The following is a 20655-nucleotide window of genomic DNA, read 5'->3' on the forward strand; positions in this document are numbered from 1 at the left end:
ATTCTTGGTAAAAACGTGCCTTTTCTTTGCAGTAGCATGAATTTCGTCAATTTTGCAGCGTTTTTCACTTAATTAGAACATGGAGCATACAAACAAACTGGAATTAAGTTTCGCGATTATTACCCAAAGGATGGGTTGACAAAACAAAATATGTGTAAAATATACTTTGCAATGCAAGCTCACCTTTGTCTGAATGAATATTTTGAAATAAGGAATTACGTAATACAAATATATAAATAATTTTATTTTGAAAAATATAATAATTACAAAGTGTTTTCAACACATTCTCGCTTTTTTACAAAGACGAGCTAAAAGACTGTTCATCTGTAACAAACTGTTGATTCCATCTACTATATCCAAATGTGTTATCCCAATTTCCTGTAATCAAAAAGATATGATCTATAACTTTTTCAAAGTACTGTTTCTTTTGTATTATAAAAAGCTACTTAAATGTTTAGTTTCTTCGTTTGTTATACCAGCATAGTTTTACTAAGATTTGTTTTGGCAAAAGTATACGACTTCTCATAAAAACCAAATCTTAATAATATCACCTAATTGAAATCTCACAATAAAACTTAACACGCATTTAGGAAATATGTTGTATTCATTAATTATATCCGAAAAAATACCAAAGGCGCAGCCATTACTGACACCTCAATAACCGGCTCCAATTATGTTAAAATTGATCTTTCTCATGTTTGAAATGTGAAGAATAGTTTTCAAAGACGGTGGGGAAATCTATTTTATGAAATATTTCGAAAATCAATTGAAGAGACAAAGTGTTGTGTTCAAAATTTGGTTGACTCTATCGATAAATCAGAGAGACTTCTTATTATTTGGAAACAAAATTAACATTGAAATTTTTGTTTATGATCTTTGTCTTATATTGTCATAGTAAATTATACCTTATATTTTTTAACATCAGTTAAAGTTGTCTGTGGTCGCGCCTTAAAGGACATACATAGAAACGTTACTTCTACTTACCCTTACAAACTGTAATTTCAGTGTTTCTTCAATTGAAAGGTTTTTGCAAACTCTGAATATGTTATTAATTAAATCTTCAGCAGAATATCCCATTCTCCATAAATATTCCATTAGCTGTAGATAATATAAATACATAATATAAAAAACAATTGAATACATATTATTAAATATAATCAATAGAATATCTTACTGAGTAACATTTTGAAATATTCCCTTCTACACAATTTTCAAGCATTTCTTTAACAAGTAATGGATGCGGTTCATCGCATACTTTAAACACATTATCGCTATTTACATGACCAAAACCATTGTAAGTTGATTGCAAATTATTTAAGGCCTGTCTCATGTCACCCTGAGCAGTGAACACTATTGCTTCTAAGCCATCCTCTGTATGTGAAATCTGTACATAAACATTTAACTTAGTTTGTTGTTAACATTATTCAATGTTTTCTTTTAGAAAACAAATAATTATTTTCTTACATTTTCTTTAGCACAAACTTCAATCATCTTTGTCAATATTTGTGCATCCGACAACTTCCCATACCTCAACATGGCACAACGTGATTGTATAGGTTCAATAATTTTTTCACTGTTATTACAAGCTAATGCAAATCTGGTCGTATTGCTATATATTTCCATTGTTCTTCGCAATGCTTGCTGTGCACCGTCAGTCATACTATCAGCTTCATCTAAGATTATTATCTTATGTTTTCCTTTTGGAAGGTTCACCTAGTATTAAGCAAACATGAAGTATTTACTAAAGAATTGTATATATGATCACAGATTTCACATAAACTAAATTAAAAATAGGTACCTTCTTTTGAGCAAATATTTTGATCTTGTTTCTGACAACATCTATCCCTCTATCATTCGAAGCATTCAACTCCAAAACTGATTCTCTAAAATTTGGTCCTAACAAAATACGTGCTAAGCACAGTATCGTAGTAGTTTTTCCAACGCCTGGTGGTCCTGATATAATAATGTTTGGACAATTTCCATGTTGAGCGAAAACAGATAATCTCGACACTGTATCTTCATTCCCGACAATGTCTGAAAATACATGTGGACGATACTTCTCAATCCTACAAAGAGTTTAAATTTACATGTAATACTTATTTAATGTAGATTTCTTCGATAATAAAAACTTAACCTCAATTATTTGAACCTCAACAAAATATAAACAATATTATTATTTGTAATGACATACCATGGTAAATTCGCAGACTTTTCATCGTGTTCTGTAGTTATTGGATTATTGCTGCTAGACGATGGTAATCTTTCTATGTCCATACTTTCTTCGCCGGTGGTTGCACCTGCCATCTTCAAAATTTAAGCTCGAAACGTGAGAAACCTCGAGATTCCTATTTAAGCATAGATTATATGACAAGATAGAGCTGCATCTTCCTACAGTTCCTGTCTAGATGCTAACTAGAAAGTTATATTATCAATCGACGCAATAATTAATCGGTAACAAAGGAATCATTTAATTAATCTAATTAAAATTTTGTGAACATGATATTCCTATTTCTGAAACACATTGATAAATATTTGAATAAAAATGCTTGCATAGATCGATTACGTAAAACTAACAAAAAGATTAAAACCTTTTTTTATTTATTAAGAATACCAAAGATTTTAACATACCTGGTTTCTCAAGCATTACAATTAATGTATTTGTATTTATACAAAAGCAAAATATAAATATAATTATAATTATTGCAATTAAGTACAAAAACGGTAATGATGTCCAATAAACTACGCTGAATCCCATACAATTTAAGAATTATAACTCAATTCAGTATAATTTACTGTACATCATTACCAATAATGTTTATGGTTTTTGCAACTAATTAGAACGACAATGTTTTATAACTACACTTTGTTTGTGTATAAATGAAAATATATGAATTGTAATTGTAAATTATGTGATCATTGAATTAGGTAACTTATAACTCGTAATAAAATTCATATTTTGTACGTATGTATTGAGAACGATTAATTGTAATTGCGAGAAAAGTAATGCATGCTAAAATCGATTTTGGCGTACGCGTTTCACGCGTACAGAATATCCTGCCCTCTCAAGAGAGGCCGCCAGCGTCGTATGTATTTTTCGTGAAATCTCGTAAGATTGTCTCCCTTTTATAAATATCTCGTCGGTGGTTTGCGGAATGAGAATCCAATATGGCAGCCGTCGTGATATCTGCACAAGTCAGTGTCGTGGAAATGTTTTGAACTCGTTGAGTAATCGTGACAACCGGTCGACATACTACGCATAGGTTAGTAAGGTGAAACTACGTTTCATTCGTGCTTTCGTTTTTCTATTGAAATCGATCAATTTGTGTCAGGAAACCGGGCTTTTCGAAAAATCATTTTTCTCACACGATTGAACCACTATATTCTCTCGGCCGCAGTAACGTTCCGATGTAGAGGCATAGGTTACATTGTTTTTATAAATCGTTCAATTAAACGCGGGCCACGTCAAACGATAAATTCGGTGCTCGTCCCGTTGAAATAAAAATTTTACATTTAACACTACATCCGTCTTGCGATTGTATGTGTGATGCGTGTGCGTTTTTCGTAGCGAGGGTGTGTGCATGTGCGTGTCAGGTGAGTGGATGTAGTCGATGTATGAACGTGCGTGTCCGTCAAATCTCGCCAAATTGTCCCGTATTTTTTTCTGTATAAACACGCAAATGTTAGTTGAGTGTCGCGCGTGTTTGGACATCAAGAAATAAGACTCGTTAAAGTGCATCTTTGACACATCTCGCCATGCTGCATGAACAGCATGGTGCCACGACCTACCATCTATTGAACAATTTCCTTCGGAACAACATTCGGTAAGTTGACACACCATATCGTTTTTATTATATTTATCATCTGCTATACTCTGGCAACTGTTCCATTGAACAAAGTACCAATGACATGTACAAACGATAGTTTTATCCTTCGATATCGTTTGATAAAATCGGAAAACCGCAATATAATTCGAAGGCGGCGTGTTTCAGCTTTTGAAATTCGCATACGTTATTAATTAGACTTATACTTATTCTTCTGCGAAATTTACGTAATAATTGTGTAAGTCGTAGGAGCACACGGAAATGTCGTTCTATTTATTTCAGTACACCGATAATCATTTCCGGTTATTCTTGGAAGATATTTCAGCGCTGATAGGACGTGATTCTTCCTAACTGATATCCTTACGAGCGCTTTAATTCATGAGCGATATTCAAATAAAAGTTCTTATTTGCATTTGCATAATGACTACATATAATTATTATATCGTAACGGTATAAGGTCCTTACAGGTCCTTTAAAATTCATTGTACTGGTTTGTCTATGCTAGAAAAATGTAAACAATGTTACCACGTAATTCCTGGCGTGGCTACTGATTAATCTTCGAAAATTTGTATGTCGAAAACCATTGGTATTCTTCTGTTCGTGTATGCAACGCATTTTCGGTCGCACGTTTGCCAAATAATTTGATCTAAAGCCGCGTAGTCGTCAAAGTCGTTTCAGCGAACGCGATGCTGCGTTATTGAATCATGGAGAAAAAAATACCATGTCGCATTTCCTGAGCAACGTTATTCATGCGCATCTGCCTTATGGCGCATAAGGTAGCTTTGTTTAATCCTTCGCCGACGGTGGCTGGTTTTACTATATCGCTTGACATGTGATACTTACGGGACCGTTTATGTCCAAGCGATGAAACGATGAGTTTTAATAGTGTTGATCTGTGTGGTTTAAGAAAAGACGGATATACACTCGCCGACAAAAGTCCAAGTACGGATGAGTTTTAAACGGCTATCGCATCTGTTACTAGAACGAAATCTCAAGGTCGCGTCGCTAAAATTACAAAACAATTCGACGGTATGCACGGTATTTTGTACCGATCACACAACATGACTACTTATCATTGCTAAACGTTGCTCCCAGTTTGTTTGCGTTCGCTGATGAATACTAATTCCGTGTAGCATATTCGTTAATGGCATTTCGTATTTCCATAATTTTCTGTTATATTGGGTACTTGGCTGCTGATCCCATAATTATTTTATCATCCACCTATTCGCGCAATAGCTGCACAATAGGATCAACGTCTGGGCTTTGAAGTGGATTGTTTAGGGTGTGGGACATTATATAATATCCTTCCTTTTATATGACCGATATACATATAATTCGGATCGTTACCTTATTGTACGTAAGAATGCGGTGGGAAGTTTAATTTTATGTAACAATTTTTCGCAGTGCGAATGATTATCAAGACAATCTCGATTGTCCGAATGTCTAAACTCGCTGCTAATCGAACACATTTCGCGTGTAAATAATTCAATCTAAAGTGGTTTATCTGCAACACTATTTGTACTAAAAATTAATTATTGTTTAATTTCGCATTTTGTCTAACTGTACTACAAATTTTTAAAATTAGTCATTTCAACATTTAAAATTAGACATTTCAGCATTTAAAATTAGTCATTTGTTGATTATATTCACCTTTCTGCACTAAAAATTAATCCTTTTGTAGATCATATTAATCATTTTGCACTCGAAATTAATTCTTTGCAAATAAAATTACTCGTTTCACGGTCCAAAAATGGAATTGATATACTTGTTCATAAAATAGTAAAAATTCTATTACATATAAATAATCATTACTTGTAAAATGTATAACTAATTATAATTCATATACTTGCTACAAGTAATGAAATACAAAAGGATTAATATGATCTACGAAAGAATTAATTTGGAGTGCGGTACATGTTAGCTGAACGTTCGTGTTCTCCGAATTATGTAGTTCGAATAATGTTGCTGCGTTGTCAGGGAATGTTCCATTTTCATCTATAAATTCTACATTTTTACTATTGTCATTTAAGCAACATGGTGGCATGAAGAATCCTTTTATATTTTGGTTTCCGATGTCAATTACGGTCATTAAAAAGTGTTTGTTCCGATATTTATTAAGATTATTCTGGAAGATATAGTCTTCATTCGCCGCAATACGGATGATACTGCAGAGATCTGTGCCAGATCCTTGTGTAATCTTTCAAACCAATGGTTCTGTTATAAAAGTGATTAATTTTTAAAATTTTTAATGCCATGTTATATATTTCTTAGACCGTTTATCGCGTAACATAAACAAGATATTTTTTATATCTAGGTCAGATCTCCGCATCTTGTTTATGTTGGCTTATATTACACCTTTATTCATCAATATTTTTGCAACACTGTCAAAAAACTTGTTGCCTCGAAAGATTTCCAAATAGAATTTGAGTAAACGATTTGTTCAATGTATTTTTTATGTATTTTCCTTTTGTTCCTTTCAATTTTTTTGTATTAGTCCATTTATACAGTTGATATGACAAGTTATATCACCTGTAATTAATAAATACATATAATAATAATAATCATAAATGTATTGGCGATTACAAATGAAAGTTTGGGAGGTAATTTTCTGGTATTCTTTTTTCTTTTACAAATATTGTAGAACCTTGATTATTCGAACTTCTCGTATCTAAATTTATTATTATTCGAAAACATTTTCTACGTAAATAATAGTATTTATTATAAGGATCCGTAAGGATTTAATCAGTCACTGTGAGTGTTACATCATCTAAATAAATATTTTACTATCCGAGTCAATATGTTACAATTTTTATTTTAAATTAATAAGGATTTAACCTAGCATTGTAAATATAAATGTTCTGTTACCAAGATGTTCACGTTCTCAAAATTCGTTCAGATAATCGAGATTGTATCGTAATAGTGTTTCTTTTTATATTAATGTAGGTTTCAAGACTTTTTTTTAAAGGAAATTGTAACCCTTTCAATGTTCAGTTCACACCTGGTACGAAAGTCACATTGTTTAACTTGTAGAAATTCTAAGACATGTGATTCTACCATAATTTTGATACGATTTATAATATGAATGTATTGAAAGTACAAATAATCCGATCTTAGTGACATTCGCATAATAAAAATATATGTAGTATAAAGTCATGAGAATGCTATAAAAAGTAGATACTTCTCCCATTACATTTTTTTGTTTATTCCACACTAACACAGTTAATACTAATTTCCTGCAAGGACTCATGTTACTACGTAGAATAGCAACACGAAACTTACTGTGAACGATGTTTTATCGTCAAACTTTATCAGCCAACAAATATTATTTAAAATGCTTTTGTAAACTATCGGCAATGTATACTATTACTAAAAATGTTGTGAAACTAGTATAATATTTTCTAATTTGCTGAATTTAATCTTCAGTCTTCTGCTTCGCTATTTACACTGCAGTATTTTGAACGGTTTAGATTGATAAAGCGTTCGAAGACTTTCGCAAGCCATTGTAATCGCTTTCTGGTCAAAACTTGGAACGGGAAAGAAAAAAATGAGGAATCGTAACAGATCATACTATCTTAAACGAGAGGCTTTGTTAGTGGCAGGTTTTAGATATTTCTATAAGTAATCGATTCCTCCAGGAAAATCGGAATTACATAAATTGATTTCTTCTACAGAGATTTGCTTTACTCTCACTATGATCTTCAGTCTTTGTTCTATCCTTTGCATTGTAAAGGCAATGAGATATGAAATTATTTATAGTTCAGAAATGAGAAATCACACAAAAGAGATTCTTTTAAATTCAATTTTTATGCAAAGTGCAAATAGTATTCAATGTTAATACTGAAAAATACAGTTGCAAAAGAGATAGTAGCATCGTATGAAAATAAACCAGTTAGCTGGTTTTCACAAGTATGTTCGTCATGAAGAACTATATTCTTAAAAAACAATAAATTGGTTAAGTAAATCGATATACATATGTTACAAAATTAAAAAGTAAAATAATCACTTCGTTACAATTTAATGCTATATGATACACTTTTGAAAAGAATTGCAATAGCCGACTGATTAAATAAAATTTACAAATAAACAGAAACTAGTTCCAAGTTGCAAGAAAATAAGTAAAACAGTTATTTGTTCTCTTGTATTTAAATTTGTATAACATATGTACAGTTAAAATATTATTGTTTATGTAAAGTAAATAAATATAAATATGTAAATAATGTTTAAAAGAGGATATTCTGATATTTGATCGGATATATACTAGTATGTTTTTAGTATCGTATTATTAAATCAATGAAATAATTTTTAATAATATGGACTGTTCTATTAGAAGTAAAAAAAAAGAAAAGAGGATAAGATCTACATGGACACGAACTCTGGTGGTTTTACATTTTCATAAATATTTATAGTAACAATTACTGTAACTAAGCTGAATGAGTGGATTACAAACCTATTTGTAGTCCCTATGCTTCACACATCGCAAATGACCTTAGAAACTATCCGCAAATAAGCATTACTCATGTATACATATATACATACATACTCATAATTACATTATCATGTTTCTGAATAAGTGCAACCATTTGTATTTATTTCCAAGGTTAAAACAATTTTCAATAAATTTTCCGTTTGTACATTTCCTTCTCGCTTATTTTTCTGCAATAAATTCTTTTGCTATTCTGTCAGTTGATAGTCAAAGATAAATAGATAACAATTAATCACAATTTATGATCGGCAATTAAATGATCCCACATTATCAAATAATTGTCACTGAGAGTTACACCAAACTATCATGACGTGTATTAGCTGGATTATGTCTGTTACGAAATTGTACAAATCTAGCTTATTCGTTATTGTTTTCATAACAGAATGTCATTAACGCATTAATTAGTTCCTCATACGTTGTGATACTATCTGCACGAAAATACGATGTTCATTATTATTTTAATATTTCCAGCGCTGATTATAATTATTTAATGAATCGGATACCTTATTTCGAACAGAGCCGTGTTTTTAGCCAGGGATATGTTCATTTAACTGAATATTCGAAAAATACCAGTAATTATGAAAAATAATAATTAGACTGCCAGTTTTTATGCTAAATAATTTTTTTCTACATCTATTACACTCTTCTCTTTAATTAAATTGTTATAACGAACATTTCTGATCATTCAAAAAATGTAGCTATTACTTAATAAAATTGTTTTTAGATAAAGGGACATACATTTGGATCTTTATGAAGTGTAGATATAAAATATATTCTAGCTTTACTTAACAAGTAAGAGGTTCGTGATGTCTCAAATATTTTATAATATCTTGATAAGCGGAAAGATAATAAATACGTAAGATATTTTAAATAAGTATGGCAGTACAAGTTACAAGAGTCGCTCCGGAATTTCATTCTTCCTTTAATGATTATAGTCGCATGGAAGTAATATTTTTAATCTCTTATTTTTTGAATCTTCTAGTGTTTCCAATAGCAACGATGTATTTAGTTTTCTTATAGATGCGTAAAATTCGCAGTTCAATAACAATTATTTATAGGTATATAGTCAGATTAATAAATGCATATTTCCTGGTGTACATCAGGAAATCAGGTTTCAAGTCAGTAATATTCTTATCCAGAAAAATCGTATTTCCAGAATCGATAGATATTACCTAAATGCTTAAATTCATTTTAATTAGTTCTACTAACAAGGAATGTTTGTAAACCCACAAAATCATGATATTTTGTACAGAAATAGAGTGAGTTATATTTAATATAACCGTATCTTTTTAAATCCACACGCGGTTCAAAGGGATAAAACAGCCCCCGAAAAATTTCAAAACTTTGTTTTCATGAAATATCTTGAGAACCGCAAAGGATCTTCAAAACTCGTATTATTGCATTGTGTTTACGAACCAGAGTAAAACTTGTTAAAGGTTGTATTTGAAATTAATTTTCAAGCCAAGTTGCTCCCAACATTTTTTAATTTTTGCATTTTTTTCCACCTTCTAAGTTGAAATATCAAATCTTGCTAGTTTTTATGCATACTTAAAACTGTATGCGTGTTGGCATAATCAGTTCGTAGATTAGTGCACTCGGCACATTATTAACGTTTTTCACCGTTTCACTTACCAAGTGCCACTATTAATAGACATTTTAATTGTGGCCTTCGCGTCAATAATCTCAAATGACAACTCATTGTTCTTCGAACGAAGAAAAGAAGCAGTGGGGTGTACACTGTCGAAAATGTAACTTTAAATGACTAGTCGCCATTTAATGGACGCGTTTCATCTCGTGTAATATCCGCAGGGTTAGCCTCGCTATTTCTTAGGATTGTACGAACTTATTCTTCTATTTTATTTTTATATAATGCTTCTTGGTCTCCTCTTAAGAAGCGAGCAGACCAAAGAGAGCTAACAGTCAGAGCACTTCGGTGAGGATATTTCTCTCGGCTATATTCACAATGCAGTCCTAAACTTGCGTTTATTAAGCAGAGATGCTAGAAAACTGCAATGGAACGATCTCCAGATTTGTTTAGCCTGCATAATATGTATATTGCGTTTAAATAATAAATGAGTACATAAACAAATCAATAATTAATAAATTAATAACAAATTTAATTGAAATGCTCATTTGATCTTAATTAAATTCAAAAGATAATTATTTTCGTGAGAAAAGAAACAAATATATTTACTTCAATTAATTAAATACGTTCATTTGTTGTGATATTGTATTACGGATAGAATAAAATAAAAATACACCGTTAAATAAACAAGAGCAAGAAGCGTACATAAAAATCGTGATCTGAAAAGTATCGGAAACGTTACGCGCGCATCGTAACGGTATCGGAAAGTGATAAGATAATTATATACAAATATACATATGCATTTAGCAGTGTACCATCTTACGTCGGCAAATAAGGGTAGTACTGGATGATTCATCTGCAAGTTACGTCGTCGTTCTGTACGTAGGTAATGTATGAATTCTCACAACACCGCGGTAGTCAATGTGAGTTGTTGCGGACAGATAATACCTTCGCTTATGCAGTTATTTGAAACTAAGTTTCTAGTACCGAAATTCTTGGTAATTCATATGCATTAGGACATTTATCACGTAATTCACTATTGTAAATTTAGAATCTCTTGCATTTTGGCGTGAAATTGCGTTAAATAATGGTATTATTTCATTCCCAAGTATTTACTGTCATCCTGAAGAGAACTAATAAAACCTTTTTGCACCGCACAGCAGCATAGGAATAAGTAATGAAAGGTATACTATAAATGGAGTGTTTTGGAAGGAACAGAAAGAAAATATATTTATATTAATTACAAATTGCGAATCTTCTTTCTATGACACACATACACTAAACCACGAAAGTATTCCAGCGTTTTCTAAAACGAAATAATTTCTTTTTCACTGAACCCAGCGATTTAAATTTTGTTTGATATGTTAGGGGAATTAGTTTAGTAGACAATAACTAGAGAATAATTTTCAGGAATTGCAAAACGAGTCTAATTACAACATTTTTTATCCTGTTAATTCTTTTGTAGAATTTTAGTATGGTAAAAGTCCTTGAGAGTCCTCTTAAAAGATGCTCCTTATTCATCTTTGAATATATTTACGCTAAATTAACTTTCTGACGGCCCGTTCGACTTAAGTTAAATTATTGAACTATATAAATTGTGTTAAACATAGGGTATGAACACAGCTGGTACTTCTACAAAGTGGGTTATGCACATTAATTACGGAGTGTCGATAATACAAGAGTTCAAAAACGTGTACCACTTACACATGGCGTCCCAGCATCGGTGGTAGAATCGAGAAGTGAGTAATTCTACATAACAAAAATTTTTCAATGCTGTTTCCATTGTCGCGGAATTCGACTTTGAATATTCAACATTTTCAACCATGTTTGCATTAATGGAGTTAGTAGTCTCATTTTCATCCAAATTCATTCTCAATCTATAGACGGAAGTGAGTGATGCAGTATATTATGGTAATAATAATTATATTAGTACTATAAATAACCGACATATAATATGTGTCGGGATCCATCCATTTTAAATCATAGTTACTTGTATGCGTACTCGTTAGATATTCAAAGTTGATTTTCTCGATAACATAGTCGGAGCCAAAAAGTTATATTTCTTCTCTTCGATCTGTTTTCTCACGTAAAATCACCCCTTTCTCGGTTTTACCACCGGTGCTGGAATATCCTCCTGCATATTGTTCTATTCATTCTAAAACTGTACACGAAATGTTGAAATTTATACTTTTTGTTACAAAATTTAATGATACTGCTGTTTTAATCGACTAAAAGTAAACTATTTAAAATTGTGATCATTCACATAAATTCGATTTCTTAACCCTTTCGTTATGGGTGCCGACTATAGTCGACGTCCGCGTGATTCGCTGTGTGTCGGGTGCCGACTATAAATAATGGCATATGACAATATTTAAATATAATATACATAATATAATAGAATGCAATACAATAAAATACAATACAATATGATATATTTAGTATAAGGCTATAAATAAGTTTATAGCCTTATAAACTCCACCGTTCCGTGGCGTCACTCCACCGGAGCGGACTGGCGCAACGAAAGGGTTAACAGTGTCCGTAAGCGAAAGGCAAATTAATTCTCTACAATTTCCTCCTCAATTACTGCATACTTTTGTTCTCACGAAATCGAATGGATACTTTTGACCAGCTTTTGAAGCCAAATATTGTACTATGCGGCGGCTAGTTCGTGAAACAATGGAAAATCAACATTACAACAACCGTGAAATCATTGGTTACTCCTTTCGTTTTCAACCTCGATTTTCGCACGGATTTTCGGCCTGTTTCATGCAACGAATGAGGTTCTACCGTAGGCAATCCAGTTGCCTGCAGAGCAAATCGTGTTTAAATTCAATCACTGTCGCGCACAGTACCGTTTGCGAGAACGAAAACCCTTTGTAGAGTGTCCAGTAGAGGCAAAGGCAAAGGAAAAAAGGGAAGTTCAAAACTCAGCGGACCTATTGAGTGTTGTGCCGTTTCTTAAAGTTTATGACACGTCGATCATTATTTGATTTGGAAATCATGTTTTGGCCGTACTGCAGTCGCTAGTTTCTGTATGTTCCGATAGAGAGATGTGCGATAGCTGGTACAAAATAAGTACAATGTAATATAACTTTTCAAAATCATAAGATACAAAAAAATGATGCTGATCATGCGTTCACAGGAAATACTGGCGTACAATGCAAACACATTTACAATACAGTGAAAATAGGCAATGTTTTTAATTTGCAAGTTCAGGATTTGTGAAAAGTTACATACATATATCTGCTTTATCTTATATCAATATCCATGAAACCGTGGACATATAATATTGAGACACTCGTTAATTTATGTATCAAGTATTTGTCACTTTGTCAACTCATTCAGAAGTGTTGAAAAAAGAAAATATATACGTCGTCGTTGGAGTTCCACCTTCCCGGATAGCGGTCATGATAAAGTTTCAGATACGCAACCGCTAAGTGGGCAACACTTGACTTCAGTGTAGTACATGGTTAAACGTTATGCGTTACATTCGTTTCTCAAGATTGGACGTTGGAGAAGAAACAAGTTGTTTCTAAACATTCCGAATTCTTTCTGAAAATTCTTTTGCGGTTTTGACAATAGATAATTATCTACTTCTATGATAAATATCTCACACCGATAGGAGATGTATTGAAATATATATATATTGAGGGAATAAATTAATTTAATCATTTTGTACATATTACTCGTTTTTGATAACATGATTTGATAACGGGCTTTGAGCCGCGTTCGAAGTATTGAACAAGGATTTTATGAATTTTCTATTCATTTCAAAAATTTCACAAATATTATTAATGAAAAACTCACCCATTCAGTTGTAAATGTTGTAATACAAAACTTGTAAGCCAGATGTTGTAATCCACGTATGTAAAACAGATATAATGCTACATTACGCTAGCGTTCACTCTCACTGCACTATCATTAAATACTGATCACTAATAATTCAATAATAATTATTCCTTGTTTAATACGAGTCTGTCGACTCGTAAAAGAAACTTCGGGATACTGCATGATGACCAACAAAAGGGAGTCAGAACGAAACCGGAATTCGTTATAGTTCCCTTTCCTACAAACGCAAGTTTTGCTTACTTACTAACGCTTTCACAAAAAACTTAGTAACCGACACAACACCTTAATAAATAACGCAACGCCTTAACAAATAATGCAACGCCTTAAAAGATAACGTTGTGCCATAATAAATAACGCAACGCCTTAATAACTAACCTATCACCATTTCACAGCCATTAGCTCCATGTAATTACAGATTTCGAATTAGTTGCAAACGAATTTACAGCTGATTAGAAATCGGCAATTACATGGATTGCCCGATTCTCACCACGTGGAGGTTGCTGGAGTGGAGACTCGAAAGGGAGTCAGAACGAAGCCGGAATTCGCTATGGCTCCCTTTTTTTCATTGGTGAAACAATACGTCGAGTATTATCGGGGACCAAAAGTGGATCAATGGAGAAGCCACTTATCCTCGGGGACCAAAATGAATCAGAGCAGAAGGTTCTGATTCTTTTGAAACAAGACTAAAAAACGAACAAGAGCAGAAGGCCCCGCCTCGAGAGTGACGCGACGCGAACAATGCTTGTGCAAGTCTCAGAGTCTCGCAGATCTCGATAGTCGACTCAATTGGAATGAGGATCGAAAAGTAACTTCCACACTTACGCCCGGTTGAACACTCCTCCCCTGCGTCCGCCCCCTCCGCACTGAGTGCGCAGGTTAAGGGCGATTTACATGCCGAAAGGCAATAAGGAGAAGTGCCCCCCGTTGCAGGAGAGTGCCTCCTTTGGATACCCACGCCGCATGATAATTCGCCGAATATGAGATATGCGTTTGGACTTACCCGAGAGATTGCACAAGCAAGACAGCCATAATAAATGGTCCGAAAGTTAACAACGAGTAGCGAACAAGTGAAGTTAAGGCAATAATACTCGACATATTTTTAGCGATTCGGGTAACTCGGGAACGCTACATCCCCCCCCCCCCCCCGCGGAACATGCCCCGTGGGACGGAGGCTCCTGAGCGATCTTAATACTACTTAAATATAACGCACTTATTAACTCCTTGCACTATAATAACGAGTCATACTCGTGGCGAAGATTTTAAGCAAGTTATAATAAATATGACTATTATTAATTCCTTCTATATCGAAGTAAAAATATATTTAAAAAGAAGTACGAATAAATGCCAATCGCCGTAGCATGAAAGGAGTGATAGTGCAAGGGGTTAATAAGTTGCACACATCCCACGGCGGATAATAATCCTATGCCAGATGACCTGTAATAATCTGAAATAAATTATTAGTTAATTAGAACATATAAAGGGTGATGGGGAGAAACAAGGAATTTAACACCAACACACGAGTGCCAAGCTAACCCGCACACGAGTGCAATTTGAAGAGAAAATCCAACGCTGAACAACCGAATCACATCGGAAACCGAACCAACATTCAAAAATCAAACGAAATCTAACAAACTTAAATTAAGAACCCTAACGACCTATAGGCGCCTCGGGTACTTCGGGGACGCTACCCCCAGTACTCACTCACGGGCCCCTCCCATGAGTGAGCCCCTGAAGGACCTAAATATATAATACCAAGTTCGAATACTTTTCTTACAACGATCATTCATAATAACTAACTAACGTACGCACACAATAATTAACTAAAACGCTCGCACGCATCCCACGGCGAATGATGATCTCACGGTGGATGATAATCCAACGGCAGATGATAATCAACTTAGTAATTAAAGTACGACTTAAGAAATAACACAACGCTCGCATCCCTCGATGATATTTCTGAAATGTTGTAGATTGTTATTTCGTCCTCATTTGCTAAAACTTTCTATCGGTTTCAGTAAAATAAAATACATATAAGTAAGAAATAAAAAATACATAGAAATGAGAAATGAAAAAAAATGTGAAAAAACTAACGCGACGCGTTAATAACTAACGCCTCGACAGAAATAATGGTCCATTCGATATGTATTCCAAAAACAAGCGCGCGAATGGATCGTGCTTGCGCAACACTATTTTAAGAAACAGACATTACTGTATAAAAGTAATCGCGGTCAGTGCATTTTCTGTCGTGATACTAATTCATTTCATTGAAAATGGAGAACTCCCGTGCACTTTGATCTATTTTCACGTAACGCTAAAGGGAATTCGTAGTCGATGCTGCGATCCTTGGATCGGCTACCCGCAGTGTGGCATTTATTTCGGAACTCTAATGCAACGCGTTGCAATTTTCACGACTCTAAGACAACGCGTTGAAGAATCCTCGCAACGCTATTATTTCAAGATAGCCTAGCGACAGGGGCTGTTCCCAGCCCCTTGGAATCTACCCCGGATTTCTACGCTACGCACCACTCACTCGACTGTACGTCGTAACGCCAGGACGGATGCGCCCCTTCGTCCAAGATGGTGGTTCTAGCTCGCAAAATAAAAATTCTACGAGCCGGCCGCCCTGGATATAGACCGAGGTCTAGTGGCGCTGTCTTTTTTCGACAGAGATGGTGTTTCACGGTCTTATGCTGCGAGGCCCGGTACCTCTGACTACCTCGTTTACACAAACGCGATTTGAATCGCAACGCTAATTACTGTTTCGAGAACTTGTAATTCTAATTCGACTCCCGACTCTAAGAAAAGAGGCATGGGTCCTGACAAACGAATGCAGCTACTGCAACGCGATCGTTTCGCAACGTCAACTTTGAAATTGATTCAAAGGCAAATACTTTAATGCAAAAATCGCGCGATGCGCCCATCCGGGCTGTTCGTTGGGACGGCGAGTCATGTCCATTGTTGCGGCCTCGGCGTGGGCATCTGTAAATTCGAAAGGGAAGCTACTGCAACGCGACTATTTGAACGCAATGCTAATGCACCGAACAGAAATACAACAAAATTACTTTAATTGTTAAAAGCAGCTGCTTTATTGATTTTGAAAAATTTAAGGAAATTGGCAGTCCAAAACGCGATTAGTTCGCAATGCTAAGTTCAATTTCTGTTCAATCAATTGACTAAAGCAACGCGTGCCATAGCAACGCTATGGTAAGTCGCGGATGCGCCCACCCGAGCCGGTCGTTGCAGCAGCAGCATGGGGCGCCTGAAAAGCCGAAAAGCAAACTACTGCAACGCGATTGCAACATATATACGCAACGTTAATTCAACGAACAGAGATCGAAAAGACAACTTTTCGAAAGCAAATAGACTTTGAGAAATCTTAAAAATTGATCAACGCAACGCGAGATTGTATTTATTCGCAACGCTATATTTAAAGCTACTATGCACAACAAACAAGATGAATTCCCAATTATTTAATTCGCAACGCTACGCTCTAGAGAATCTATCTCAATAGTAATAGAAATCGCGACTATTTTATTTGGAACACTAATTTTTATCTCTGTTCAAAATTGATTAAAGCAACGCGTGGTTATTTCGCAACGCTACTTGCAAATCGCGGATGTGCCCATCTGCGCTGATCGTCGGGGCGGCGAGGCCTGCCCGTATACTACAACTACTACTACTACTACTACTACAACTACTATTTTAAGAAACGAGTACAGTGACAAAATGGTAACGAAAATAGGGTGGCCTCTCTCAACAGTTTGTTGGAGAGGTCTCTTAGGGCATTTAGCCTCTTCTTTCTTCGGCGATGAACCTAGAACCTTACACGTGCTCCGCAGCTAATAGAAAATCAATGATTTCCGAAACAAAGTAACAATGTTTCGGAAAAAGCCGATAATTCTGCTGGTGCAATGGAGACGGTATCGTTTCGTTTCGCCGATACGAAAAAGCGAAAGAATTAAAGCCCTAATTCCCGCGTGTACGCGTTCGCGACCGCGGAAGCTAAGAGAATTTTTAAAGGATCGATTTCGAGCCATACATCGAACGTCATGCACCGTTCGAATAAAGTTCGAATCGAACCCTTTGAGCCCTACCGGTGACTGACCGTCGGGCGAATCGCGGCTTACCCGAAAGAGAACGACGGCCAGTCCCGGTCCTACTTAACAGTTCTCTCTCTCTCTCTCTCTCACACTCACTCACTCACTCACTCACTCGCTCACTCACTCACTCGCTCACTCACTCACTCACTCGCTCACTCGCTCGCACTTATGAACTATTCCAAGCTAACCATTGTCAATCACAATTTTTAAATACCGTTCCATGCGCCGTTGCTCGTACCCTTCCGAGTAATCTTGGGCACTCGAAAGGATTGGAGTAACGAGCATAGAACGTCAAATTTCTGAAAATCCTATCTGTCAAGCAGAACGACGTATATCTGTATTTTAGGAAAACTTCTACATCCCAGGTACCGAACTTTTATGAGGGTCCAGGTATACCTTCAAGTATGCTAGGCACAGAACTGCGTACCGTCGCCTAGCTCACGAGTTCTTCTGTATAGTCCGTAGTATTCACATCGTGCGCCTGTCCTTCCGCCGTACCATCATATTAACTTTTAAATATAATTATTTACTCTGGTTTTATACTACACGAGAGTGTTTTATGTCACACAACCTCTCAACACTATCTAAAAAGTGTCATTAGTTTCCGGGGAGGGATATTTTTAATTCATTGAACAATTAGTATGACGTTTAATAATAACTTCATAGGAATAATTTCAATGTTGAAATACGTTAAATGATTTGATAAAAATAATTTCAAAGTATCTTGAAATACGTTTAATAAATTGATAATAATAATTCACAAGATGCGTACGAATAAGTTTAATAAAAATATCAGAACAAGAAAAAGAGAGACTCTACTTTGAATTTTAAGAAATATATTTTATATAAAGGGGACCGTCTTTCTACACGCGATCTCTAATACGATTAATCGGGAGAAAGTTGTTCATTATATTGGTACAGCAATTGTACCAATATAATTTTTGCAACATTCGTGTTATATTAAACGCGTGATCCAAAAGACGATCTTTTGACATTTTCGAAATAAAATTAGTAATAGTTGAAAATATTGAAAGAAACCGCGGCGTGCAGAAAGACCCTACCTAACTAAGAAACATATTACCACGCAAAGGATTGCCGGGCAACCCTTTGCTCACTGTACTCGTTAAAAACTACTACAATTTCTACGTAATAATTTCTTTAAATATTCACTCACTACTTGATGACAGAAGACAGCTGTTTTAGAATTTCGGAACAAGAAGACATACCGGCGAAGAAGTCAGAAACGATCTTCTCGATCTCTGCACCGTCCATATATGAGCCGTCCACCACTTACATCCTCGTAGTTGCAAAGAACAGCAACAGCAAATGTTCCCACGAAATCTCCCGGTTAGCTAAATGACCGTCTGGTACGGATCCCAAGTTTGTGATGTAGAACCGCAGCAAACATAATTCAAGTCCTTCCCGAAACCTTCTACTTGAAGAAGTAACACAAGAAAATCAAATTCTAATTGCTACTTAAAACTACCCATTACCAAATCACAGCCACTAGCTCCATGTAATTACAGATTTAAAATTAGTTGTGAACGAATTTACAGCTGATTCGAAATCGGAAATTACATGGATTGCCTGAGTCTCACCACGTGGAGGTTGCTGGAGTGGAGACTCAAAACTTACGTTATAGCGTAATAAAAGAAGAGCGTGCGTCTCACATTTTTTGTGAAGTTAACTCAGGAAGCAGCAGCAACAGCAAAGAAAGGCAGCAGAAGAAAAAAGCAGCATCAAGAAGTGCAGATATGAGGCAGCATTGACCAGAATTGACCACTAGGACGACCACTGAGAAACACTTGAATGACCACTGATAATTATTTGAGTGTCCACTGATAATCACTTAAATCACAATTGATATCTACTTCAATTACCATAACTCATCAGTACGATAGTCAATAGTGACCACATGGTGGACCAAGGGTCAACAGTAATCCATAGAAGTCCAATTGTTCAGAGCACTTCTCGAAAATTATTCGCTACGAGCATACTACGAAATACGACTACTTAAATCAACAAGGACGCCCTGACTAAATGAACACAAACTTACCGCTGACCGTTTACCTGAAAGTAACCTTCAACACAGATATCAATATTACGCATTATTCAATCGAATATCTTTCACTAATAAATTTATTATTTCTGATGTCTCAATATTTATAACAATTCCGATAATTAGAAGTATGATCAAGCATTCGCTTGGCTATTTTTACATTTAACATGTTGGTGACAATAGTTGATAGAATCAGAGATGTGAAATAATTTTTTCAGCAGAAATAACTCGAGAAATTTTTGCGTTAATAAATTGATTGTTTCTTGACATTTAATATTAAGGAAATTTCTTTTTGGCGATAATATTATTAGGCATCCACGTACTTATTGTTTCAATGTAAATTAGGTAATCCAATAAATAATCTCCAACATTATTTGTCACTTCCATCAAGGCTGTCCATGACATCTCAAAAATTCTTGAATTTGCTTCTATTCATCATCTCGCACGTTCAACACCCGATTTTATTCGCAACACTTGACCCACCGTAAAGTCTCTCTAACAGTGAGTGCAATTATAACTCATTGTACATTTGTTCTTTTGAGTGCGCTGTGCGCTGAATTTATTCTGAAAGTGTCTGGTTTCTCCTTTTTGGATTAGTGAAAGATTAGTGAAAGACGTGCATGTCTGTGCCGAAGAAGAAGAGTTCAAGAGCAATGTAGAACGTGACTGTAAATTATATAATGCAATAGCATCGAATCATTGATTTACTGGTTTATTGTTGGTTTATTGGTAATAGTGGCGTGTTTGATTATTAGACT

At 34.9% G+C, this 20655-nt stretch overlaps 2 protein-coding genes across 4 annotated transcripts in view; one reads left to right on the forward strand and one right to left on the reverse strand.

Moving 5' to 3' along the window:
• Positions 1-223: 223 nt before the first annotated feature.
• Rfc4 (replication factor C subunit RfC4) lies at positions 224-2320 on the reverse strand. 3 transcript variants are annotated; one of them, XM_078185250.1, is made up of 6 exons: positions 2192-2320; positions 1799-2034; positions 1465-1713; positions 1175-1384; positions 985-1098; positions 224-378 (listed from the first exon to the last, which is right to left on the reverse strand). In XM_078185250.1, the coding sequence occupies exons 1-6, from the start codon at positions 2214-2216 to the stop codon at positions 277-279; spliced, it is 936 nt and encodes a 311-aa protein (XP_078041376.1). In that variant the 5' UTR covers positions 2217-2320; the 3' UTR covers positions 224-276. The 3 variants fall into 3 exon arrangements, with proteins under 3 accessions (XP_078041376.1, XP_078041374.1, XP_078041375.1); XM_078185248.1 differs by having other exon boundaries at positions 1799-2066; XM_078185249.1 differs by lacking the exon at positions 224-378 and adding an exon at positions 385-551 and having other exon boundaries at positions 1799-2066.
• Positions 2321-3169: 849 nt separating this feature from the next.
• The window catches only part of Nca (neurocalcin homolog), a 363134-nt gene continuing 345648 nt past the window's right edge, over positions 3170-20655 (forward strand). Inside the window, exon 1 of the mRNA XM_078187642.1 lies at positions 3170-3260. The gene's annotated coding sequence lies outside the window, so the exon portion shown is untranslated. The remainder of the gene's footprint in view (positions 3261-20655) is intronic.

This window comes from Augochlora pura, chromosome 7, assembly GCF_028453695.1.
Source record: "Augochlora pura isolate Apur16 chromosome 7, APUR_v2.2.1, whole genome shotgun sequence".
Classification (NCBI taxonomy): Eukaryota; Metazoa; Arthropoda; class Insecta; order Hymenoptera; family Halictidae; genus Augochlora; species Augochlora pura.